At 37.2% G+C, this 27,533-nt stretch overlaps 2 protein-coding genes across 7 annotated transcripts in view; both read right to left on the bottom strand.

Annotated features, from left to right (window-relative positions):
• MSRB3 (methionine sulfoxide reductase B3) overlaps nt 1-209 on the bottom strand; it is an 83,154-nt gene extending 82,945 nt beyond the window's left edge. For 2 of the 5 annotated variants that reach the window (XM_068669296.1, XM_068669294.1), the window contains exon 1: nt 20-159. Coding sequence is in view for 1 of the 5 variants with exons in the window: in XM_068669298.1 (XP_068525399.1) it covers nt 20-89 (70 nt within the window). In the remaining 4 variants the exon portion in view is untranslated. Of the gene's footprint in view, nt 1-19 lie in introns of all 5 variants that reach the window. The other 3 variants (XM_068669295.1, XM_068669293.1, XM_068669298.1) reach the window with 2 other exon arrangements.
• Nucleotides 210-518: 309 nt separating this feature from the next.
• LEMD3 (LEM domain containing 3) overlaps nt 519-27,533 on the bottom strand; it is a 48,412-nt gene continuing 21,397 nt past the window's right edge. The window contains exons 3-13 of one of the 2 annotated variants that reach the window (XM_068669299.1): nt 26,464-26,530; nt 19,642-19,709; nt 17,609-17,688; nt 17,382-17,530; nt 15,549-15,650; nt 14,563-14,665; nt 14,170-14,348; nt 7,688-7,769; nt 3,190-3,295; nt 3,030-3,108; nt 519-2,733 (exon numbers count right to left, since the gene is read on the bottom strand). In XM_068669299.1, the coding sequence (XP_068525400.1) occupies nt 2,570-2,733; nt 3,030-3,108; nt 3,190-3,295; nt 7,688-7,769; nt 14,170-14,348; nt 14,563-14,665; nt 15,549-15,650; nt 17,382-17,530; nt 17,609-17,688; nt 19,642-19,709; nt 26,464-26,530 (1,179 nt within the window). In that variant the 3' untranslated portion in view covers nt 519-2,569. Of the gene's footprint in view, nt 2,734-3,029; nt 3,109-3,189; nt 3,296-7,687; nt 7,770-9,356; nt 9,481-14,169; nt 14,349-14,562; nt 14,666-15,548; nt 15,651-17,381; nt 17,531-17,608; nt 17,689-19,641; nt 19,710-26,463; nt 26,531-27,533 lie in introns of those variants that run through there. The other variant, XR_011091954.1, reaches the window with a different exon arrangement.

The raw sequence follows: 27,533 nt of genomic DNA on the forward strand, positions 1-27,533 counted from the left end.
GGGGCCGGCTCCTTCCTACCTGCGGCTCCTGCGGCGGCCGCCAGCGCCAGGAGGAGCGCGGGGAGCAGCGGCGGCGGCGCAGCGCGCATGAGGGGAGGCGAGGCGAGGAGGAGAGGAGAGGCCGGGCCCGAGGGAGCGACGGCCCCGGTTCCCCCCCGGTGTCGTCCCCCCCCTTCCCGGGATGGCGGGGAAGGGCCCGGCGCCCAGGCGGGCCTGACGGGAAATTCCTGGGCACCGGCGGCCAACGCCAAATATGAGCAGAGCGCCCGGCGCCCCCACCCCCAGCGGGCTCGGCAGAAAGCGAAGGGCTTTACCGATTCTGTGACATTTTCCCATTTCTACGCCAGCCCCACACTCCCTCAGCCTCAGCTGCCAGCCTTCAGCAAAGCTCGCCCCCCCCAACACCACCCCCACCTCCCAGCCCTGATCCCCCTCAGAAGCTGAGGCAACTCCCTCCAGGCTGCAACCAAACATCCCCAGAGAAAAGGCATCCGAGGAGCTAGGAGGTGAGACACGTGTAAAAACCCCTAATAAACCTTTAATTTGAGTTTGGTTTGCTTTTCTTTTTTTTTTTTTCTTTCTTTACAGGACAGGGTGACAAATTACAACAAACATCTGATCGTTCTCAAATGTTCGGGTATTATACACATTCCCATCTGTCTTGCAGGAAGGGAGATTGGTCAACTTAACAGTTTACGGTAAAATAAGCTGCATAATAGTACATATTACAATAATAATGTACAGTGTTTACAAGAAATATATTTTAGAAGCAAGATGGATGCATTTGTATCAAGATGCGACCTTTTAAAATGCCACAACTATTTTTACATTCACTCTTGCAACAGGTCACAAGATGGGGTCACTAAGGTCAGGTTAACAAATCACTATGATGCACATCAAATACAACAAAATTAGTTTATATACATATATATAATACATATACATGTATATTATACATATACATATATGTATATAGTAAAACTCATCAAAATCTACCAGACCTGGCACAATCCACTTACCCATCAAAAATATGTACTTGTCCTCGGTAAGTAGAATTCTGCATGGCTGATTATATATTATATATACTCATTCATTAGCATCTGAGACATAAAACTGAGGATTTAAAATTTTTCGGTTAACAAACTCCAATAATAAACATGGTGCCCACAAAAGCACAAAGGTAAGGCACAATAGGATTTTCTGTTGCAGAATAGTGTGCATCATGTTTACTTAACCATAAGAAAAACGTGCATTATTTGTGCAAGTCCATGCTGCAAATCCATCATATCTACAAAGTAAAGTGAGTTAACGATAACATTTTCTGGACTGGTGTGCTTCCAGTCTCAACCCCTATGGGATATTCAGCTGGATACTTCGATAAAAATCACTGTGGAAGTTGGGATCAGCAAAGCCAATAATCTTAGATTTGCAACTAAACTTCTCAGCAACAATTTTGGAGTTCGGGGTAAACATTAGTAAATTTAGAGTTTGGTATCACAAAATTTACTGTCAGCTGTACTTCTAGTTTGTATCAACCAAAATTGTTGCAAGGAAGTATGTACCTTTTAACAGTTTGTCAGGTAACTGGTTCAGTACAACAAGTTACAGCATATTGGGAAAGTCACTTAATCCCAAATGGTATTTTGTCACAGCCCTGGCAATTGTCATAATAAATACAGCTTTTCACAAAATATTTTTCCAGTATCTGCCAATTGCTTCTTTATTGCTCACAAATTTGAATTCAATACAATTGGTATCAGACCTCTCACACAAAATCATAAGATATTTTAATATAAAACCTATAAAAGATATTTAACTTGTATCTAACACTTTAAGGTATTTGGCCTCTTGTCATGGTATAGCCAAAACCATATAAAACATTAGGTTTTGAATAAAATAGGAAGCTTATTCACTGCTTCAATGCAGACATCCTCACAGAACACAACCAGTTTTGCCACCACCAGCATTTACATTTATATACAAAACCTAGTACATCCTCATTCAGTATGTTTTCCCTCACACTTACAATGCAACCACTAATGCCAAATTAACTTTTCCCATACCCTAGCTGCAGATAATTATTATTTTACGGCAAGAAAAAAAAAAACTAATATTGACTGAGAAAAAAAAAAATATTTGAACTTATTCACCATCAGGAACTGTAGGTTGTTTGATACAAAATACCCACAAGATTATTTCACAGGAAACTATGGAAATACAGGAAGTCTTTTCTCCATGCTTTTGTATTATCAAAAACACGTCTTGGTGCAAAAATACAGTCACCACATCTGAAAATGTTTAATGAATTCGGTATTCCTCATGCAAAACTTAAATGCACTGGTTTACTATAGCCCCAGAAAACTTCCTGAAGCAATTTTTTTTTTTTCCTGTCAGCTCAGTATTACTGCCTCATTGCTAAGTCCCTTTGGAAACAAGATTTCTGGAACGTTCAAACTTTTATTTAATTCATTAAAGTATTACATACAAAAAGCACTAAAAAAGGAAGACGGCAGCCAAACAGGAAAATTCCTGTTGCAAGTAACAGTCCTAGCAGTTGTAGAAAGTCTTCTCAGGAGCTTCCCTGAGAATTAGTTGTGCCTGTCCGAAGACGGAGATGTGACATAGAGTTCATATGTTTGTTTGATGGCTTTAGTGGAGTGTTGCAGGTAAGTGCCTGGGGAAAACGATGATGGTATCGATCTAGCCGCAGGTATTTTACTGTTACCAGCTTTCCTATAAGGCAAATAGAAAAAACATCTTCTAGTTTAGGATTATTAATTTTGCTTCAGGATATAGCAAATAAACCCAAACATTTTCATTACATGGAAATTAGCTTACCAGGTGATAATGACTACTAAAAAGACTTTTTGTTACAGCTCAATACTGCAGATATAAAACACTTAAGTGTTTTAAGTGTGTTTTTACACTTTAAAAATACTTCAGATATAAAGCACATTTAAAAGGATATTTAAAACCACACCCATCCTCTGCCATTTCTACAAGTTTTGTCATAAACCCCGATTTCTTACCATCAAACCAAGAGCCATGTAATGCCTTAAAAGCCTTTCCAGCATACTCTGGAGATAGACACTTGACATATACACAACCCTGCATTAAGAAAGAGAGTTTTTGTTAAAGTCCAGCTGACAAGGAGAAACAGTATCAAGGTGTCTCTGGAAAGACACTCACCTCACGTGAATTTTTGTCCACGGCAATATGAACAATTCCATCGTTATCACTGCATTTCTCCAAGATTGCTTCTTGAATTGCTAGATGCCAGTGATCACCTATTTCCCTAAGCAAACAATGAAAGGTTTAATCAAGCACATCATCTATTAAAAACTTGCAAAACATGACATAGAAATAGATGTGCTAGTAACTCTAGTAACATGAAAGAACGCTAGTCTGAAGTATACAGATTATGATCCAATAGTTTTCATTAAAAAAATATTTTCTCACATATAATTTATTTTGTGCTTTCCATGAAACCCAACAAAACCACACCTAAAAGCTGCAATACAGCAGTTAATTTGAAGTACATTTCCATATGCTAACAAAACAAATGATCAATATTGTAGTATTAAAATAGTTCAAAGAAGTGCCAAATTTGGGTGAGTTTATGTTAGAGTTCTAAGCCTGACCAGGTGAGCTCCTGAAGCAAATCTCTCCCTCATCCCCATGCCCCATGCTTTGGTTTGCATTACTGAATCACCTCAGAGTAGGCCAACTAAAATTATTTTTGGTTTTAACTCAGTGATGTCATCAAGAGGGCATTTAATGTACCACAGCTGCTAACAGGCATTCAGTCTAGAGTAGGACTAGAGTAGAGTGGTCCAAAGTCTAACTCTTCAAAGTGCATACAGCATCATGCCAGGTCCTTAGCATCCATTATTGTGCTCTACAGATCTTTTCCTCTAACACTAGGCTACTCTGTACATTTTTGATCTATAACATAGAGCTGAGATCAAGAACTTGGATAAAGTGTAAAACTACATTTGAAGAGATACCTCCTTACAACAAATTTAGAATAAAAACTGAGGTTTTGAGCATTCTCCATTCAGTACCTAAAATTATTCAATCACATGACATAGGAATTCAATCTGACATTGGAAAAATCTGTGAGAAAAATACAGAAAGTTTCCTTCGGGTGTGAAGCATATGATACTAAAGTTCAAAACCCTTAAGGATAAAATTGTGCATACAAGTACTTGCATGCAAGTACAACTCCTTACATATAAATATCAAATTTATGGGCAGCTACAGAGCATATACTCTGTCAACAGCCACACAAGTTTTAGTTATGTGACTTGTTTTCATTTTTCTCCTCTAAAAGAAAACATTTTATACTGCTCTTGATTGAAGAAACTACTTAGAGCTACACACAGCCAGTAAGTATGCTTGGATTTTTCAGGCTTCATTCCACTGCAGCTTGCTACAGAATCAAAGGTTTTTTCTTGAAAGGTAACTTCTGTCACTTTCAATGATTTTTTTTTTCCCCGCGGACCAAATTGTTTAGCTGAAGACCAACGTAAAAGTCTACTCATGTTTAGTCCACGGAGAGTAAACATCCTCCTTCCCCACATTCCCAACAATCTCATCCTTGCTAGCTGAGTGGTTTCTTTAAAACTTGACATCAGCTTCTTGCCTTTGGGGCCTACTTAGTACTTCAGCTATTGAATATTTGGTAAATTGGGTCTCATAGTTTGCTTGTTTGATTCTTAGGACTGAATTTTTTAAAGCAATCTATATTTTAGGGGTTTGTCCTCCCCTTCTACCTGCCTGCCATCAGCTTCTTGTCTGAAACTGCAAGCAGCCACAAACTTATTTTTCTACATCTACTTGTGTCAAGACAGTTTAAGAACACTTGATGGACTTTGGTAACATCGAATGCCAGATTTGCTTCTGGTATTTGATGTTGACTGGTTAGAGAATCAATGCCACTTAATCAGTAAGATTGTATATAAACAAAGTGGGACATGGACACAAGTGTGTAAAAGATGCAAATGAAGGTTCCAGTGGCAAGGAGACTTACCAGTGGAAAACACCTACAACTTAAAACCCTGCAAAAATTAGAAGATATATTTGGTCTTTCAGTCTAAGTAGGATATTTTCTTTGTACTAGACAGCTCAAAATGAATGGCTCATGTCAGGAATAGTGTGGCCAGCAGGACTAGGTAAGCGATTGTCCCCCGTACTCAGTTCTGGTGAGGCTGCACCTCAAATGCTGAGATCAGGTTTGGGCCCCTCACCTGAAACAAAATACTGGAGTGTGTCCAAAGAAGGACCACAGAGCTGGCGAAGGGTCTAGAGAATAAATCCTATGAGGAGCAGTTGAGGGAACTGGGTTTATTCAGCCTAGAGAAAAGGGGGCTCAGGGGAGACCTTATTGCTCTCTACAATTACCCCACAGGAGGGGGTAGTGAGATGGGGATCAGTCTCTTCTCCCAAACAACAAGCGACAGGACAAGAGGAGATGGCCTCAAGTTGTGCCAGGGGATGTTTCAGTTATTAAGGAAGATTTCTTCACTAGGGTTGTGATGTTTTCAAGCAGGCTGTCCAGGGAAGTGGTTGACTCACTATCCCTGGAGGTATTTAAAAAACACGTAGATGCGGTGCTTAAGGACATGGTACAGCTGTAGATTTGGAAGTGCTAGGTTAACAGTTGGACTTGATCATCTCAGATGTCTTTTCCAACCTAAATTGGGAACTCGTGGACTTGATGATCCTCGTGGGTCCCTTCCAACTTGGGATATTCTGTGATTCTGTATTCTGAATCGATTCTGTGAAGGGAATATACCAATTCCTTCCAGTTCCGTAACAGTTTGAACAGCGGTATTTTCTAAATTTTCATGCTGTGCTCAGGATGTTAGGGAACTAAAGTCAAAGTTGAAAAAGCCTGGAAATTTTGCCTTGGGTGCATTCCCTCCCTCCCAGCTCAGGACTCATGTCCAAGGGGTCAGATTTTCTTGAGAAGCATGCTGTTATCAGCAGAAAGCCAGCTAACACAAGAAGAGTAGGGTAGAAAATCAGTTTTTCTGCTGGTTTGGTATAAACCAGACATTTTTTCCCCCAAATACTGCAAGTCACTGAATTACTCCCAAGTGCTCATTTCCTGTTTGGAAATTAAACAGAAGTGTACTCCTAGTCTAGTCTGCTTTTTTGTGTTTTACAGAACTTGCACATGAAACATTAACAGTTGAAACCAACTTGGAATTTCCCGTAATGCAACAGGCCCCCCAAAAGGCAGGACTTGCCCTTCCTTGATCCTGCACACGTATGTCCCATCAGCTGGCAATATGGTTCTCACAGGAACACTAACCACGTTTTGTGACCAACTCTTGTCACTGATTTGGTGGACAGATGCAGAAAAACAAAAATGGTTTATCCAAACGATGCCTAGACTGTTTTAGAATACGGGTTTGTGCCTGGCATAGTAAATGCCTAGAACATACACCAAAACTACTCAACATTTTAAGTCAGATGCTGTGGCCTGAGGGCCACACCTGATTTATAAAACTAGAACAACTAGTTTATAAAATTTAGCTTAGATGTACTTTCTAATACTGACCCAATCTATGTCAAGCAACACTGAAGTCTACAGCAAAGGCATAGCCTATAAGGAGGTGCTATTTTGAAGAAAGAAACATCCTAGTTACCAGTTCCATTAACGGGATACATTTTGAACAGCTAACATTTGGAAACAATAAAACCAAGGCAGTATTCCCAAAAATATTACAGTGAAGCTTCAGGACTGGATTTCAGCACTACTCAGACCAATCAATATAGCTCACAGTCTCCTTTGTAGCAAGGACAATTGATGTCACCCAAAACTCTCATTAAATCTTTTTTTTTTTTTCCTACCATTTTTCTAGTGAAGGAGCTATCAATTTGCCTCAAAACACCTAAAAGTTCAGTCTTACTCACCCTACTGCAAGCTGGAAGCTATGAAAGAAGCAACAGTTGGGGTTTCTGCCCATAATAGTCATAAGGTCTTAAAGCCACTGAAAACAGATTTTAGAGTAGGGATAACAAGGTCCTCAACTAAATTAACTAGCAGCTTTTCAATTAATATGGCAAGAAGCTAAAATAATTAAGCGTATCTAGAAACAGAAAAGAAACAGACCAGAAGATATATATCTGAAGTTAGCAATTGCTTGTGTCTCTGCTGTTTTTTTTCCCCTGCTTCCTATTATTCCCTATTCTTATCAATAGCTTTTGCTTTGCATTCAGCTTCTCATATTCTTCAGTCTCAATTAGCATGTTATTTTTACTCTGTAAGGCAGCATAGCATCCTCTTTTCTCCATTATGTAATCATATCAGGGAATAAATTACTTCAGAGGTTTCTGGAGTCCCTGCCCTGGACAAACCAGATTTCAAAGACCACAGAGGTGTAGCTGGCATAACCAACGTGTCAGTGCCCTAAATGTCAGACCTCAACTCCCAACATGATCTAGTCCACAGCCCATGAGGATATAACATGACAGAAGGTGAAGCTTTAAAAGGCTACAATTATTTATTCTACCTTAACTCTTGGCACCTGAAGCAGTTTGTTACTCATTCAAATACACTACATACTTACACTTCTTTCAAGGTATGCATGTTTACTCTTCTTCCAAACCCCTCTCAGAGAACAAAAGTAGACACTTGCAATTGAATACAAAAATAGAGAGTTTTTTTTAAACTTACACAATTGGGTCGAACATATTGCGAATCTTTAGGCATGGTGTCAAGCTGTTTGGCGGCGAATTTCTTCTATCTAGATGAAATGCTATAAGATAAACAAATTTAACAGGTATTATGGAAGTCAATAAATTCTATTTTTAGTGTTAGCTAGATGCAAGGTATTACTCTCAATAATACTTTCATTCACATATGAAAAACCTTCAAGCAAATAAGTCTCCCTAGTATTCTACCACACTAAAAAAAGGGGATCACACCCAGTATTTTATTTTATTTTTAATATTTATAACTTCTAGATTTAAAGAGATAATGCATTCACTTATGTTTGGGCCATAGTAAATGGAAGGAATGGAAGGTATTTTAAATACTATGCAGTTGGAAAGAAAGTGTTGGCATTGTGTCTCTGTGAAAAGACAGATATCCTTAACATCTGGAGCAAATTTTTGGAGCTGCAGGTTACCCAGTTTTAAATACCTAATAAATTTTCATTTCTTCCACTTCTGGGGCAGTCTACTGTCCACTTGTCTAAGAGACAGGGAGATGCTTAGATGGATGTGTCATTGCATTTGTTTCAATAACAACTGTCAAGTAGCCCTCTATGAGGATAGAGCTTGCGTAACCCTAGATACTCTACACGCACGTTGAGAAACTTGAGAAAAACACAAAATGCAGCAGAAGACATAAAAGATGCAAGAAAAATGGAAATTAAAAATAACAGCTGAGTAACTCCTTCAAAGCTAAATGGTCCAATGAAATATTATCTGAGCTTCTAAAATGAATATTATCTTCTTACTAAAGTTCTCAAGTTCTCCCTTTGGGAGTTGCAACAGAAGATTGCATCGTCAGAAAAGGAATACAGGACCCTTCAGATTCAAATAAGGTAGTTCCACGCCATGAGAAGGCCCAACAAAGTGCATAACCTAGTGAAAGAACTTTCAAGGCTTGAAGGAAGTTTTACTTTGAAGATCTGGAGATGAGTCAATGGAAGAGTTTAAATGTAAGATTATAAATCTCAAGATGTAATGATGCACCAAGCTGAGGCTAATGCCTCTCCTTTTTCAGTCCGTACTTTGCTGAAGTCTGACAGATTCAAGACATTACATTTCAAGTCTAAGTTTTAGGCAGCAGTGCTCCTTATTGCTGACCTTTAAAAACAGAATCTTGGAAGTATACCCAACATATATGAAACACCACTGTTCTTCCGTAATCCACTAAAAAACACCTATTGTCACCCAGAAGATATCGCATGTGAAAGGCAAACACTAACCACGAGAAAGTTCACTGCCTGAAGATACAGCATAGATGACTTAGTTCTTACATAAGTTCAAAGCAAAAAAAAAACAAAAAAACATAGTTATCAACTAGAAGTTAGGAAATGTGGGCTCTGAATCTAACCTTAACCTCCACAAATAACTAGAAATGCTCTACTAAGAAGATATACACACATTATCCAAGTCACCAACACCTACAATTGTCCATTTTTTTTTGGGAATGTTTTTCTAAATATGCTGGTGACACTGCATCTATCTCTGAGCTGCCTATAGCTTAAGGACAAGTCCTTTTTTCAATAGCACATGGTTTTGTAAAGTTTTTTGCCCTTGATTAAAAATTATATGTAGGGTATACAATAAAAACTTTACAGAACTAAGCAACATTGAAAAATAGATGGACTTACCTTACTCAGGTAGGTTGGCTCCAGCAGATCAAGGGAGGGTGAAATGTCACCAGCATATTGTACACTGGGGCACCACACCACACTGGAGAAGGTGATCTGGGGTGGCCTAGTCATGGACCTGGACCTGAAAAGGTGCGGGGTTGAGGAAATTATGTGCTGATTGTTAATAGCTAGGTTTATTCAGCACATCCTTTTAATCCAATGATCAAGAATGGTGAGATTATTTGCAGAAACCCTAGGTGCACAGGACCAACATTTCTGCAAGGTTGCTTTTGACCTCCAAAAAAGATGCTGTAATTTAAGAAGTCAGCTAAGCGATGCAAGAGTAACCAAAAAAGAAATTTGTATTTTAGTGTAAACACTAATAAAACCAAGCTCTACCAGCTCCAATTTCTAGTAACCTTCAAAACAAAAGCCCACAAGGATTTCAGGTGCTTGCAAAGATTACTTCAGTCAGAGCAGAACACCAGCTTTTGTGCAAAACTAATCTTCTACCTATTTGGTGTAACCTCTTACTAGTACAAATGTGCCCAGAGCAGCGCAGTATATGAAAATAAAGAGGAATTGTGCTTTTTCTCAAAAATGTTTCTAAGTCATCATAAGCTAAAAAAGTTTTTACACATGAAAAGCTCCATCCATGTTGAACGGAAAAAATAACTACAGAAATCAGCGAAGTACAAAATAATTGCTATCACAGTAATATACATTAAAATGTATACCGGAAATCAGACTGAAAAGGGAGGCTAAACAAAGAAATGGGCAAAGTACTGTACCTATGTAGCAAAATTCAAAATAGTGGAGTAAACAGATACGCAGTGAAGTTCAAGAGATGTCTATGACGATTCTGGAATATGTCTATGATAGAAGAAGAGGCAATTGCACAGACTTCAAAATGAACACCTAAGAAAACGTGATAAAGCTTGCTCTACATCTTGATTCACTAGTGTATTATTCAAAAAAGATTCCCTGTCATCTCTACCACGACTTATAAAATAGCCCAACAGATCTTTAGACGTGGATTTGATGCACATGGTAAGATTGACGACTTTCACAAGATGCAGATAAATACATTTCTGAGGAACAGATTTATTCATGTTAAGTCCCAGATCACTAACTTATGAAATACTAACCCTTCTTATTAAAGTCAAGAGAAAAAAAGATAAAATGATTAATTGAATGTACTGAACTTATGCACTTTCAAACACACAAGGTTCTTCAGTAGAAAGAAAAGATACTGAAGTATTACTACTAAATGTTAAGAAAGGACAATGTGGTTGATGAGGTTTAATTCAGCTAAGTTTACCTACAGAAAACCAGCATGGAATGGGTACAGCATTCTCCCTCAAGCATAAATATTTTCCACAATCTTGCAGTAAAGAGAGCCTTTTCAACACGGAGGAAGGACTGTATTCTCACGAGTGGTGGAGGAGGGCTATCATTCACTCAAGGTAACAGATTATCTTGCATCCTGCAGGATGAAATATCACCCTAGATGTGGTAACCCAGGGTGAATCCAAAGGTTCAGAAAACCTTTTTATCTCGTCTCCTGAACTGTAAAGCAACTTTAGCTATCACTGTTAGTTTAGCTGCTTTGCAGCTCACCCTACGTATTTTTTCCCTAGAGCTCCTGTTACTGAAGACGTGCTTCTTTCAAAAGCAAATTCAACACTAAAAAAATATTTCTTTCACTGCTCTAATTAAATTATACTTCAGCATGAACAAGATTTTTGAATTAACAATTACCCTGTACGTTGTTTTCAGAATACTGCTCATATTTGCCCATCTTACAGTGAGTTTACCTACCCATTCTTCTTTTGACAAACATGCCAACCATACCAGTAGATGGTATCTCACAGTAAGATCACCATCACCAGACGGACTGGAAAAAGCAAAACACAAGCTACCACTTGTAAAAGTCCAGGCTGCACCTGAAGGACTGAACAAAATGCCACAACATTGAACTCTGGATGCTAACACAGATACAGCAGAGGCTAGATCCTCACACATGCTACAGGTCCCATACTTAAAATGCATGGTATCATACATCAATAACCTAGTACACGTGGACAGGTCAAGAGGCTTTCTTCTTCAATTGCACGTACTTGTCAGTATTGTGTTCTGCTACAGACCTACACCAGATCTCAAGTTTTGTTGTTTTTTTAAACTGTGATGCTAACTGGGTACTAAGATGCACAGAAACCAAAAAACTTCGCTCCTTCAGCAACTCCCAGGCTCTTCTGTTATAGCCAAAGTATAAAATTTCAGCTCTTCAAAGGCTGAACTACAAATGTAACAAGAACTAGGAAAATAGCTGTTGAAAGAATTGAAACAGGATAGCACTTAACATATCCTATGCAGCAATAAAAGCATAGAAGGAACCTATCAAATACGCATTCTAGCTAAAAGCCGCAGCTGACAGGTAAAACTATTTTGTCTACTACATTTACAGTATGTGGCAGTAGATATTCAATGCTCAAATTCATATGATACCTAACAGTAGCTACCATAGTAGCTTTCTAAGAAGTTTTGGAAGCTACAATTCTGTTGGAGTCTTGAATGAATATTTCACGCAGCACCTGGGCTATCACAACTGAGAAGTCTTCCACATGAAGGAAAATCCAGACTGATTTTTGATACAGGACAGAATTTTATGAAGTGATTTATATCGCAATCACACATGACAAGAAGAAGTTGAGAGTGCAAATGAGTAGTAAATGAGAAATTCCAGAACTGGAGCATCATGTTTCATAGCCTGTATTGACGAATACACAACATGAAAGATTTAGCACTGCAATATACATAGCTTGCAGACACTATTCATTTTAAATGTCTGAAAATTAATCGTGACAGTATTATAGAGATGGAACAGAGACAGCTGTAAACATCCACCACTTCTGCACTGTACGTAAAACACTCACGTACCCCTAATAGACAATGTCCTGGAAAAAAAGCTCTGCAACTCTCATAAAAAGTTACTACTCACTTCTTACTAAAATTTTGAAGAACTGAAATCAGTGATATAGTTGTCACAGCACAATGCTATGCTATTATTGTTTCAAGACAGTGACTGCAAAACCTTGAGCCTGTAGTATTATTTACAAGGTTAAAAAAAAATCTCGTTTCCAACGAATGATTAAAAATGAGAAGTATAAAGCTAAGAAACAATGGCATAACTTTGATATTTAATCATATCCCAACATAACGTTTTGCAGAGAAGCAAGAAACTCAGACTCTCATCAAATAACACTTCAAGTATTTGCAAATGTCTCAAAAATATTTGGTTTTGATGGGAAAGAATTGCTTGGTTTTGCTTTGAACATACAAAAAGCAAAACTTAAGACCCAGGGGATGAAAGCATACACGTAACATATGGACATGTACAAATGCCCTGGGACAAAACTGAAATGTTAGCAGTCCTATTCAGGCAATCAGGTCTGCTTCAGTATAACTGTTCCAGGCCACAAAGACGCTCTTTCTGTCTGGAAAGGCAATAATTACATTTGAAGAGGTCACTCTAGACTATACCCTCTTTTGTAGGGAACAATAAAAATATTGTTTCTTACAAATAAAGATGTGTACCAATAAAAGCAAAGAGACTTCAGCTGGTTACTATATGCATTAGTTAAACCAAGGTCAAAATTAGCATGCTCCAGAAGAGCATAAAACTATAGTGTAATTGCTTGTCAGTAGGAATTTTGCTTAAGTGCCCAAAAAGGGCAAAAAGTCTGTTGTTTTTAACAAAGCTTCTTTCAACATCTAGTTCAATGTCATAGAAGTAACGCACGATTCAACCTTGGTAACATCCAATTAGCAAATAAGTTGAACTAAAAATTGTACAAGCAGCAGCTCCTTCTTCCCCTGCCATCAAAATAAGCCACCAAGTTTATAAACGAGGATTCTGTACAGAGCTTACAACAGTCACACTGATGAAAGAATGCAGAGTTCAAGAACATAATATGCAAGACAAATTCTTTCAGACTCTCAAGATTTAAACAATTGGTAAAGATTTAACTTTAAACGTTGACCTTCCCTACTCAGATTTTGATAGAAATTATCATTCTTTTATGTTGCAACCCAGAACTCAAGACTTCTGGCTTATATTTTCCATCGACTAAAGCTTAACATGAAAAAAAGGACTATGAAAAGATGACCACAGCAGGCAAATGCAGCCCACTGGATTCTTGCCACTTGGCTCCATGATAAAGTTTAAGTGACAGACCATCGCAAAATTCACATGACAGCCTCCCCTAATAAAGCTAGTGCTTTGTTGTGCCAAAGAGCTTGAAATATGAATGCAGAATATGCAGAACCAGAACACTGCTAGGAGATGCTCAAAATGTACATTCTGCTGATTGAGAAGTCTTATATTTTGAAAGGGAATCTACTGGGGAGGAAGAGCAGTATACTTATCCAACTCTGTCTTAAGGTACTCAACTGATAACTAAATGGTAGGAAATTCTGATCTAAAAGCTCTGATCTACCTGCATTCAGATAAAAATGATTACATAATTTCCAATGAGTCTAAAGGATGTTAGAATTCAACCAATTAAAGGAAAAGGCTTGAGTGGGTTTTCATTTGTTTTTTAATTTATGGAAAGGAACAAGGAACTCATTTTGGCTGTATACCCTTAGTTACACTAGAAAAGCTTATCTTGCTTGAAAACAAGGCAGACGCTGAATGCACGTGACAAATCTACTGAACAAGATGACAGAAAAATGGCACAGTTCATAATTATGACAGAAAATGTCTTCCATTCTCAAGTGACCTCTTAGAGATTAGAAGCAGAAATTAAAACAATTATATTTGCAATACCTTGGCCTTGCCACACTTTCGATGGTATTACTAAAATTTTGTCACATGGTACAGAAGGTTGCATCCATTTCCATACCAGGAACTCAGCATCACCTATTCTTTGTGTCTCCGTGTGAATTCTAGATTCATTTGCTGCAAGAAAGTCAACTGCTCTATTCCAGACTTTCTTCATTTTCCTCCTTAAAAAAATGAAGAATTACAACATTAGCATTATAACAACCTGCACAACTGACATGCATAACTTTATAGAAAACCAGTGTTTTTTCCCCAGGTGTATACAAGGACATTACACTTTGTAACCTACTAACATTAAATTAATTGACCAATTTGGTTTTACTAAGCTGTATGCTTTATTCCACACACTGAAATTCAGTATGTATAGCGGGTACGTACCTTTCCTGAGATGGTATTAGAGAATCACGCACGTGTAAAATAGGCATATAAGGCTGCAAGTCTTTATTTTCAGAACATGCCTCACTGTGACTTCTTAGAACATCTGAGAACACCGTAAGAAAAACATAATTACACAGTTTATACAGAGAAAAATATCAATTCTGACTATGAACAGCTACTCCAAAGCCCCCTTCCAAATTTCAGTAATTTATAGTTTTGAAGTGTTTTTGCTCCTAACCACACTGAAGGCAAATCAAGAAAACTAACCATACATCCAATGCCTCCAAGTACCCCAAAGAACTTTGAAACACAGGAAAAGAGTTTTTACAGTTACTCAATTGCTACATTTAATTGCTAACAATGACATCCACCTTTGGAAATCAAGTGCTTTCCCCCTACCCCAACAAAACTTGACTGACAAAAGAAGTATGAAAACGTTAAAGTAAGAAAACAGCTCTACTACCTCTGTATTTATGACTGTCATAGCTGAAAGTAGTATGACAATTTAAGTAAAACTGCATCCCCCAAAACAGCACTAAAAGCTATGAACACAAACTACTAAAACCACTGTTTGAAGTGGAAAGGCAGAATATCAGAATTCAACCACGCATTCTGTTTTAGCAACATTTTAGGTGTTGGTGTTTTGTATACGGATTGCTTCCTGTATCTGTTTTGTCTTGCATCATTGTTGCCACATGTCTAGTCAACAAACATCACGTTCATAGTTTTTTCAATACAGATAAAATACTGCCATGCCAATGTGGATTTATTACAGCTATTACTTAGATTTAAATCTCCGTAAGAAAAAACTTTGATTAGGTTTAATGTACAATGTATAAAAAACCACAAAGCAGGCATTTTTCCAAGAGCTGTCACAGCATGATGACAACTGAACAGGCAGAAAACCCCATTGATTGGATGAAGTCAAGTACTTTGAAAGCTTATACAGTGCTGATACATCACATATAAGAATAAAGAAGCCATACCTATGATTTTTACCACCATATCATACATCTGCCTTGTTTCCTCTTCTTCTTTTGCCCAACGATATTTCATGTAGTGCAAGACTCCCCAAACCATTGCTACTCCTGCATTAAGATGTAAAACACTCTTTAAACAGAATTAGAACATCAGTTGTTTAACAAATTTTACACCACATACTTCAGAACTTGGTTGAACTAGCTAGCGTTTTAAATTCAAAATTCAAAGCTAGTGATGCATACTGTACTTGCTGTCAGTATTTTTATATTTTACTAGCATAGCAACACCAACTCAACCTTCGAAGAGTAGCTACCTTTATGAAAATGTTTAATTATTTTAACAATAGCATTGTTAATTGGCATTATTGGGGTTTGAAATTTTACTCATTTGTGATGAAAAGCATTAAAACTATTACCTTGGAAAAATTCAAAATCGTATTAAAAGTTGTATAAATTCATAATTTAGAATATGTTAAGATTTAAAAATGCATAATGTTCACTAATTTAAGGACAAGTCACATGCTTTATTTATACAGGTCAAAACTAATTAGTTTGGACTGCTTCAGTTCAGCTACAAATTTGTATTTCTTACCATGATAAATGTTTCTTTTCTATTAGCTTAAAGATGACTGTCCTTTTTGGGGGAATATAGTTAAGAAGGCCAACAGCATAAGCTGAGAATAAAAATCTTATTTCTTTCATCTCAAACTAAGGGCACCATTCACCCACGGTTTCAAACAAAAAAAATGCAGTGTGAGTGATCACACAGCAGTGTTAACTGATAGATAGAGACTGAGGGACATCACTTTAGGCCAAAATGGCTATTACTTAATGAAAATAGATCCAGTTTTTACACAATGCTTCATTTCTGGAAAGGTACTGCATATTAATCTTAAATACAGATGAGAAAGTTGGAACACTAAGCAATTTGCTCAGCATGACTGATGAGACTGGTGGCTGACTCAGATACTAAGTTTTGTCTCCATATTCCAGTACAGCTCATACCCAATATTATCAAGAAGACAGCCATCTGGGTCAACTTGCCTTCAATTATTTTGGTTTGTCAGAAGGCTAATGAAGGCGGTCTTCTATTTTTAACTATGAAGTTGTTAAAATACTGGAATAAATGATCACGTATAGTGATCATTTATAATATATATTAATATATAACAAATGAATATTCAACATGTGCATGAGATCGATTTTGCATCTTCAATATTTCTGTGTGGCCAGTTAGAAATGACTGTGCTTGCACTCAGCTGGACCACATCGTTATTCTGCATCACTTTCAAGTTTACTTAATTCTTGGCCATAATGAAATTATTTGAAACTTAATTAGAGAACTATCACAGATTAAATGAGTAAGTCTTACCGAAGGATAAATACCTGTACATCTGTTGCAGAAAAGGTTAAGAATTTTTGGAGACAAACAAGTAATTCAACTTCTCCTGGAACTTTAACTACAGAGAAGATGATTTTTCCTAAAGTTCCCAGAACAACAGTGAAACATCCTCAAAAAATGAAGGCCACCACATCTTTTTCCCCAAAAAAAAGAACCACTGGATTTGGAATTTTTTAAAACTCAAAAGGTAGTGCTTTGGCAGGAAAAGGCCAGAGTTCCTAGAGAAGGAATTGGTTCAGCTGACTACAACAACAGATGATAGCAAGTAATATGAAAATACAGTGGCAAAAAAGTGCAAAACAGACCATGTTAGAGCTTCTGTCACTATCCTGGCTATAAGTTGTATGGCTGAATAAGAACTTCCAGTGAACACACTGCTTTTTCCACCATGAACTTACACAAGTTATAACAAAAAAGTGATTGTTTAAATAACTTACCCAAAAGCAATATTGATAATCTGTGAGTTACATTAATAAATGCACGGCGAAAACGACACCTGAAAGACATCTTTGGACTAGTGGATTCCAGGTACTTTACATCTGTCACATTGACAACATCCATCTCATTAGGGTCACTGCCAATACACCTGTTAAAAATATATGGCATTTACAAAAAAAGGATACGGTCTATCAGAACACACTGTTATACAAGAAAGACCACTTACTTTATGCCAACATCTTCCCCACTATTCAAGATCCATTGTAGTGCTGTGTTAAGTACACTTTCGTATTCTGGATCTAAATTCTGTCAAAAGACAAACATTAGTGAGTAATTCTCTAAATAAGCAGAAAGTTACCATGCCACAATAAAATACAGATACTGCACATGTTAGTAGTCAAACCTGTGTGACTTTGATCTTAAAGCGTCACTTTTTGCATAACTGTTCAATACGCGAAGCAAATCCACCCATGCTAGGAGCAGCTATGGGACTTACTAATATTCTTCAAATTAAGGACTATATGAAAACTCTAGTCATGATCACACTTCAAGAATTCTAACCTACAGAGAAAACTAACCTACAAAGGAAAAAAAAAAAATCAGCCACTAGGCGGTGCTCATTGAAAGTGTCTTTCAGGAATAAAACTCAAACTAGATATAAACTTAGCTGAAAATAGCTCCTAAAAATCAGCTGAGGTAAATTTTTAAATTATTTTCCTCAAGCTTCTTAAGATTATTTGAAAATACCAGTTATGTTTGTAGTTCAAGAACTGATATCACTACACAGGAATTTACAAATTTAAGTTATCTGCTATCAGTAATCACAGGAGAGCATTCACTGCAGCCTGAGCAGCGCCACCAGAGTTCACCTTACATCCTTTTGTAGAAAAAGCAAAAAAAAATAAAATAAAATATTGTATTTGAACTGAAACCGTCCAAAAAAGTTTTCTCTCCTTAATTTTTAATGAGGCTCTACAGCAAGTACTTCAGAAAAAAAATAGGAGCAGATAACTTATTTTCGCTTTGAGGAAAAAGTTCTATCATCTAACACTCAAATTCCACCAAAAACAAAAAAACACACACACATTTATACTCCAAAAATTAGGAACTGCAGGGTTAAACATGGTTTTACATGAAGTGACAAATTTTCATATGAAACTTGGATTTATAATTTTTTTTTTTCAGTTTTGATAACTGGCATTCTTTTAACCAATGGTCTTGCCTATTATGTTACCTGGCATCAACCTATTTTTTTCCAAGTATTCTCACAATGCACTGTTTTTAACAGATACCGAACATCATTGCCAATCCAGAACTGCAATCTGAGATAAAACAGTTTTTAGCAGCTTCTTCAGCAAGCTCCTAACATCGCCTCCTTTTTGTTTACTATGTAAACGTTTGCCAAAATGCAGTATTTTTGTACATTTGTATATTAAAAGACACATGGGCTTAACTCCCTCCACCCAAAAAAAGCCATACAAGATCTTACACCATTTTAAAACGTGAAAGTAGCTTCCTACTGAAGGGAAGACCAATCTGGGCTAAAATAAACACTACAGCTGCTAAGAAAAGACAAGAAATCATTTTTTATTTAGGGAGGGAGGCAGGGCAAATGACAGGGCAGAGAGAGATCCTAATATTGCAAGCCTACCAAGTTACCATAAAGGCCCTTCTGGACCATTTCTATTTACAGAATCAAGTGATGTCCCCCACAGCTGCTGCCTGTCAGGCTCACTGCAGAGCCATGCTTCAGCCTCTTAGCCTCTTCTCCCAAAGAAGGGAAGACAGTATCTTTTCCAAGATAAGAGCTAAAACTAAGAGACTAAGAGCTTAAAAATGTCTCAAACATTGCATACTGATTTCTGGAAAAGCTTCTAGAGATTTGAGTTTCATACTTTTTTTTTTTTATGTTGGTCAACAATCTCCATCAAATGACATTATACCCTGGTGTTTTAACTAAAGGGGAAGAAAACCTTCATGACACTGAAGCACTGCTACCTACACTTGCATTGCAATTAACCCCACTTTTCTTTTCCCTTCCTTTTTCCACAAAATCTCATGAAATAAAAATGGTAAGTAGCATGTATTGAAGAAGTCAATTATAAACATCTCTGAGTAATACTTTAATACTTAGTTTTATTAGTATAGAATGTCAGTTACTACATTAAATTGAAACGACACTAATACCAAACCAGACAGTAAAATTTTAAGTTATACAACTTTTAGATATAACCAATGAAAAATACTGCAATTGCTTACTTTTAAATATGCAGCTGCCTCCTGGACGGTAAGGTTCCTTTGAATAGAGCTTCCACATTCATGTTCCCCTGGTAAAAATAAAATTGTTTATTTTGATCACCTTATTTCTTCACTATATAGAATAAAATCACCTAACAGAAGCTAAAGGTTAACGTAATCTACACAAGCAGCTATAGACAAATAATTATTTAAAAATATATGGAAAAAAATCAGAAGTGCACCCCGCCAATGAAAAAAAGATTGTCACAGCTAACAATAAATATAAATAACATCAATACAAATTCATGTGATCAGAAAATATACTTCAATATTTACACTGAAATTAGAACAAAAGATCGTATGAAGAGCAATCAAAAGTATTAAAAAGTTGCTGCCATACCCTGCCTCAACTTCTTCCAAATAATTTCTATTTACTTTGAAACATGTATTAGCTATTAAACAGACCAACTTATAGTTCTAGCATATCCACAGCAGTATTTCCAGCACTATGAATTTACCACATTTCAGTTTGCTCCAAGTCACCACAGTAATTCATCAGCTTCCTGAACATGCACAACATACCAATATGCCCTCAAACTGCTGGTTTTACCATCTCCCTAAGTATTTCAGAAAGTTTGCAGAGGCAGTCAAGAAATAAGGTACAGTCAATCTTCATAGCCACATGCCATCTTCTTCCTGATTTACTTCTACTTAACGGAAGGCATCCAATTTACGCAAAAAAAAAAAAAATAATCTGGTATCAGTCATACAGAAAAGGCGAAGTCTAACTCCAGTTTTATCTAACACTTGGCTGGTAGCTCTGAAGAACTGTTAGAGAATGGCAAATCCTTTTTTTCTCTTGATCTCTGAAAAATAATCTTAGTACCCATCCCTGCAATTTTACTGTGCCAAAACATTAAAAATGAAAACTAGCCTGTCACTGAGTCAGGGTTAGGCCTACCTCACCTTCCTCAATCCATGCCAAATGATCGTTCCCAGCGCTATAGCAATGCTAGGAAAGTTTGTATTTTGTATTTGCATGAGTACCTTGAACTTTTGCTTACACTCTCAAAAAAGTATTTAAAGTTGAAACTATTCCAGACAGGATTACCCTTTAAATGGAGCAACTGCAGATATTTACTACCAACACATCCAAGGCAACCTGACAAAATCAGCAAACACTAGCAAGTTATGGGAAAGCATCTTCACGTCTCATTCACAGTAGAGTTCCACAAAAATACATGTTTTTATGAAGCAAAAGTTTTTTGCAGACTGCTAAAGTGATGTTCTGTTTAATACACTTCAACAGACAACTGAATTTTGCTTTGCAAGCGCATCACCATAGTAGGGATGGGCTTCTACTGCTGGGTTACAGTTTATAGGAGTGCTCATATTTCTCTGGCCTAGAACTAAGCCTTCCTGTTTGCGTGCATTTTCCATCAAATACTGAGCAGAAGAGACACTATTTTAAAAGTTGTTTCACTCGATAATTAGCACACGACATCTGAGACTTAGTCAAAGCTCCACAGGTCTACTGTGACAGGAAAACTGCAGAGGTCACTGGTGAATACTGACAGCACCTTTGAAAAAACACTAAATTTAGAAGTTAGCACAGGAATTGGAGTTACAGGTTATTCTCTTAAGGAATTTAGGTAGACATTCACAGAATGACTTGGTTTTGTGCTGCATTAACACTACAACCTGTACATTTACATGTGCTGTCATTTCACGTTTCGAGATCAGCACATTTGGGAGAACCATATCATATTCCTACAATCTCTGGTATAAGCATAGTTTTAGATCTAGAACAGATGGAATGAATGCACCAAAACCAAAACAGATCTCTGTAGAAGCCTTACATGTGATCACACCCAGGTATTAGGTTGTATGACATTGACATGTCTGATAAGTACTTGTTCTTTTACACTTTGTGTTTGGTAAGGCCTGAAGTCTTGAAGCACATCAGTCGTATTTTGACTTAACATAACAGCTTGGGGGAGCAGGAGGAAGAAACTCTTCTGCTAAGGAGTTTGGAGTTTTCAGGGGTTGCTTAGTAAGAATCTTAGTAAAGAATCTTAGTAAAAATCCCAAGTATGAATCAAAACAAAAAACAGCCAAAAGGATGACATTAATACACAGAAAGAAAAAAAGCAATCAGAAGACAAGACTGTGAAAAAGGCATTTTTAAAACAAGCTGCAGCGTTCATCTTAGATTTTCACTCTTCTGAGAACGCAGCACTACACCTTACAAGTGGACAAAAGCTCCCTTAGATGCAGACTAGACTACTTTAATAGTTTTAAATTCTAATCTTCTTTGCCTCCTTCCAGGAATTACATTTATGCAGCATGCAGCCAACACACTGACTTCACAGCTTCTCGTCTCATTTTTAAAAAGCCAGCAGACAGTTTCTTCACAGTACTGCTTTTGAATATTTTTTTTTCCTGACTATACTCCCTCTGAGCAAATTTACCCCTTAGAAAATGGTTTTGCTGCTCGAGATTTGACAAAGCTTAAGGCCCATCAGTTCCAATTACTCACATACAATCACAGGGGAAAAAAATAAAAATGTCACTTTCAACTCACTCCTGATACCAGAAAGCAACTCAGCGTCATGTAGATTGAGTCCTGTACAAAAAGCTGCTGGAGATGCAGTTCTCATTCTAACTCACCTATTGCTGGGAACCATTTAAAGCTTTCTTCTGAGAAACTCATGAATTTGAAAGCCTGCAGAAAGTTAGGCAGGTCACAAGTCAGACAACCTTTTCTGCAAACAGCTGGATATTCCTCTATGCCATTTCTGTCGCTCCTTTAGCTAGTAGTTCTGTAAGCGAAGGCTTATTTTGAATTACTTTGGTGCAATCATTAACCACTTGGCTTGGAAACCCACTTTCCATGGCCTGAGCCAAAAATGTCAAAAATGAGCCATTTGAGGCCCTATATCCAGGAATAAAATCGAAGCAGGGCAAAAATCTTCACACAGGTCTCCTGCAAGACATATTTGAGCACTTTTCTAAACGAGCTCCTCTGTTGCCATTCTGCTAAAATGCTTACTGCAAGCTTGGGGAGCATGGACCTTCCTGCTCAGCCTTTTCTTGGACATGCCACATCAGTTTCAAGTGCCATCAGAGAACGGCTCCAGCTGCATTTGTATAGAGGTGATGCAGGTAGCACACATCCCAGCAGTGATCACAGAATTACCTTTTAGCTTATGTTAATGCACTTGTGCAAGCCATTTAAGAAGCTAGGTTCTTCTCCCAGAAATATTAACAAGAAGCAAGTAAGACTTTAAGGAACCCATGGATTTAACACAGATCTCTAGCGGGTATCTTGCTGCAACACAGTCAACCAGTACAAAAGCAAACAGCTTCGAAAACAGTCGTGTAGCAGATCTCCTGCTTAGAGGTTAAGCAGCAGGCCGCTCAAGTGGGTAGCCAAAAAAACTAAGAAGAATAAATGTTGTGAGAGCAAATACGAACACCTGATCTCCCAAAGGCAAGTTCAACAGTCTACCACTGAGGAGAATCAGAACTTGCTAAATGGTCTTGAAATCACTCAATAAGCAGCACAATACCAATAACCTGAAGAACTAAAGATTAAGGAGAGTGACAGAACAAAGCCTGAGACAGCAATCAGGTACAGTGGCTAACACTTGAAATTGGTGTTAAGAAACAGTTGGTGTTTTTTCAGGATTTCCCTCCAGCCACAGGTTTATCAGTAAGCCTTATTACCTACTGAAGTCTAGTTCACCCCGCATCTCAAGGACCTGTGCTGTCCTTTAGCACAGAAGAAAGCCATCTGAATCTGCCAAAGCACTCTGTGCAGAATGCCAAGCAGAAGCGGCATCTTACTAGGTAAAAATTCTTTATGTACGAAAAAATAGGGTCATATCTGTAGGTAGCTTCTGCTTGTGGGCATGGGGATTAGCATTGTTCATTTTGTGAGCCTGACTGAAAGTGGATGTGATTTATTGAAGTCTCTCCATGAAAGACAAAAACATCCAGTAATTAATATATGCCTAAAGGAAGTCTGGTTTAAATAAAGCACGGATTTTGTTTTAGGTCAAAGTGTTAGGTACAGAACTATACAGTATCAACAAGAAGTTGCTTTTAAGAAAGAGAACCGTTGGACAAGAACATAAACCTCAACCCAAAACTGAGTGAGTAGATTCTGCTTCTCCCTGCAGTTTCTTTTGAGGTAGGCATTACTCACCATAGGCTTGGCAGACTAATAATTCTGAAAACAGTGATGCATTAAGGGCAATCTATTTTTACACAGGATAATTAAATCGTTTTACATAATATCAGAGCACCACAGTACAAAAATGGCAGCTACAGTTGGAACGTAGTATATTAAGTTACATAAAAAATAATTGTTACCCTGACTTTTCCTTCCTTCAAACAACTTTTGTGCTTCATCTTCTATATGAAAAGCCCCGTCATTTGATCTTCCACTGAAGTTGACAAAGCAAGAAACTAGCTCAATAAAAATGTAAGAAGCCTAATTAAACAAACAGGGCTACAAACCAAATTCTGAACTGGCCTTCTTCAAGGTAATCCAGGACATTGAATAAAGCCTAACAGAAGACACTAGTGCAAGTTTCCATCCCTCTTTTTTAATACTAATAGTTAAAACATGAACAAGTGACTCATAGCCAAGTACAAAATGAGGGAAACTTTTCCAAATATGTGACAGGGAGACTGAAGAGAAGCACTTTAGTAAAACTGCATTCCCCTACTCCTCTATTCTGAAGTGCTGCACTATGTACAAGATCAACACTCTTAAACCCTGCATCTTTCTGGCAGCCTTCTGTGTTTTATGACTTTTAAGCAGCTTCCACCCATTGTGCCAGGTCTACATCAATGCAGGACTGAAAGATGGATGGCAGGCTCCTTTCTCTGATACCTTAATGATACCTGGCACGGAGGATAATTTATTGACACTCAGACAGAAGTTAAGTCATTCTTCAGACTGTGTGAAAGCTACTCTGCTGAGCAACAAGGTAATCTTACAATGTGGTTTCAATCTGGGGGATCATCCTGTCACAAGGCATGATTATATTTTTTGAAGGTAAGTGTTAAAGATTCTCCTGGCCAGAAGTAGACTAACAGGGACTAACACATCTTTTGTGTTAGGGGAAGAAAGTTGTCTGTCATCCTGAAGCATATAAACTTTTTTTGTAAGACAGACAGGTGTGTTTATGTATATATTTAAATATATACCTATTTAAATAGATGTACAGCCCCATAGATAAATCCCAGCTAATGAAGAAAATTCACTGTCCTTCACAGACGTAAGAAATGAGTGCCAAACCTTTTTATCCAGGCAAATACATCATTTACTGTACAGCCACTGGAGGGCCAGATAACACTGAGGAAACTGAAAGCTGTTATATTCTCTCTCCAAGAGGGGAACGAAGTAGCATAACTCAGTACTTCCGCTTCATACAACTCGGTGCTTTACAGCACACAGCTGTGGGTCTCAGGCAATCTGCACACCACGAATTAGCTATGATAAAGGATTAGCAGCACAGATTAACTAAAAAAAATCTTTTGGCCCCAATGACTTATAGCACAGAATTAACTACCACCATCCATTAAGTATGAAATGGTTTGAAACAAAAAGATACCAAGACATAAGTGAACAGCAAAAGATCAGCACTGCAAGGCACACACTGTCAGAAAGCAACAAATTTAAAACTAAAGAAAAACATTTTGCACACATTCAGGAATAACATTCTAACACTACTTTGGGTTAAAGCAAAATGTAAACAAGGAGAAATCCATGGAGTTTGTCTAAATATCTGTTTTATTCACCACAGATATTGTAAATACTCTGGAAACAGATACTTCTGCAGGAAGATTACTCATGCAATTTAAAAGTATTACAGAGCTGCTCAAAGTTACAGATTTACTATAAAGTCCTGGGCATATCAAATCATCAGCCTTGTATCTGGGACCGCTGATTCCACACTTTCACCCTTTGAGAAATGTCTGTAGCACCTGACAATAGTGGATACATGGAAAAGGCTTCTCAATGACACTTGCTGTTGCAAAACAAATAGGTGGCACAAAGAACAGTAAGACTTAAAACCACACTGAACCACTGCCTTGTAAACACTATATGAATTAAATAAGCAAGGATGAGACATAAATGGCCTAATAAGCATGAAACAGATCCTGCTGTAACCCCATATTCACCAGATGTCAAAGCTATAAATCCAGTCTTAACTTCACCATTTCTCTACCGTGCTGTGTAAATTTCCGTGCAATTTAAAGCCATGTTAATTATGACACTATGCAAAAGCACAATAGCTTGGAATAGTCAGTCATTAATATTAAGCCTAAACACCATCTCTAACACATTACTATACAGAGAGCTTTGCATTAGTATATAATTAGTTTGGTTAAGTTGCACTAATCTAACAAGGCAACCTTGTTTAACCGCTACTGTTCATTGTATTCATCTTTTTTATTGTTGTAAAATATTATTTCAAGCATTTTTCCACTAGAATGAAATAGCTACCTTTAAAAGACATACATATTCCTCATAACATATAGCAAATTTAAATCTTTTACTAACATCAGTTTAATAAAGCATTAAGGCAAATCAAAAACCTTGGGATCAAAACATGCAGCCTATACCATTAACCCAAAAATGCTGCAATGAAAGATGCTACAGTGATGAAAAAGGGCACTGTAAGTGAAATAAGATTTCTGGTTTCCTCAAATGGAACTCTTAAAAGTTATCAGGGCCTCAGAATATATCAATTGTTACAAATCACTATCTGAGCATGGACTTCTTAGTACCTGTTACAATAACACAGTCACAATAATTTTTGTTACCTGCTACTTGTGCCAACTTATCATGAAGTGCATATAAGCTGTTCATCATGAGACTTATTTCATCTGCCTAGAATTAGAAAAACACATTAACATTAAAATAAGCATTACTAAAGATGCATTTTCTTCTAGTTCAGACTTTATAAACCATCATATTTTTTTTTTGTAAAAATATATATACACACACAAGTGGAAGGCTATAATGTTTTACACATCAACAATGATGTAAAAAATAGACTCTGAATCAAAGTATTTGTTTACAATACAAGTATTTCAGATCCTGACAAGTTGAACTAGACTGCAGCCTGGACTCCATTGGATCTCCAAGTTGAAACTGACAGCTCAGAAGGTTATTTACTATTTTTGTTTTTTTGAAAGCTACTATGTAAAAATAAAAATAAGTAGCTTTTCTGAAAGCTACTATGTACATTTTTAAGTTTTACTCTTAAAAACATGAAGTGACACTTCATGCAAGCCACACTGGTGTGTGTTATGGCCATATTCCCCATGTGAGATTCATAGAAACGTTAAGATTTTTTGCCATCTACAAAAAAGTGGTCTACACAATCTTGTTAATGCTTCCTGCATATCCTGCTGGTATAAAAAGGCCTGTTTCCCAGAACAAGGATGAAAATGAGATGTCCCAACTGTTACTTACAAGAGTTAAACTTCTTTACCAAGACATTGAGCAGTTTCATTGAAATACAGGCAGAAACCTTTGGGATTAGAATGAATTATTCAAAACACGAAGGTAAGAAGCACTTATATGCACTTAGTAATAAATTTCTAAAAGGCTGCGGATTTTTGTTTGTTTGTTTTTAAGTTCTTCCTGGGGCAGACTCAAATGGATGAGATATGAATAAAGACTTTGTTCAAAGATACGCTAAAATTTTTACATCTCATTTTCCAGTTTTGACAGTCTTTATATCTGATTTTACTCACATTGAAAAAAATACATATTTTTAGTATAACTCCCTGTTGCACTAGCGCTACATGACAACATTTTAAAATGTGAATGGTCCCATTATTTTCCGCAAGAAAACTGCTACCAAAAGGAAGAAAACTTCATTTCT

The sequence above is a fragment of the Anas acuta genome, chromosome 1 (assembly GCF_963932015.1).
Source record: "Anas acuta chromosome 1, bAnaAcu1.1, whole genome shotgun sequence".
NCBI lineage: Eukaryota > Metazoa > Chordata > Aves > Anseriformes > Anatidae > Anas > Anas acuta.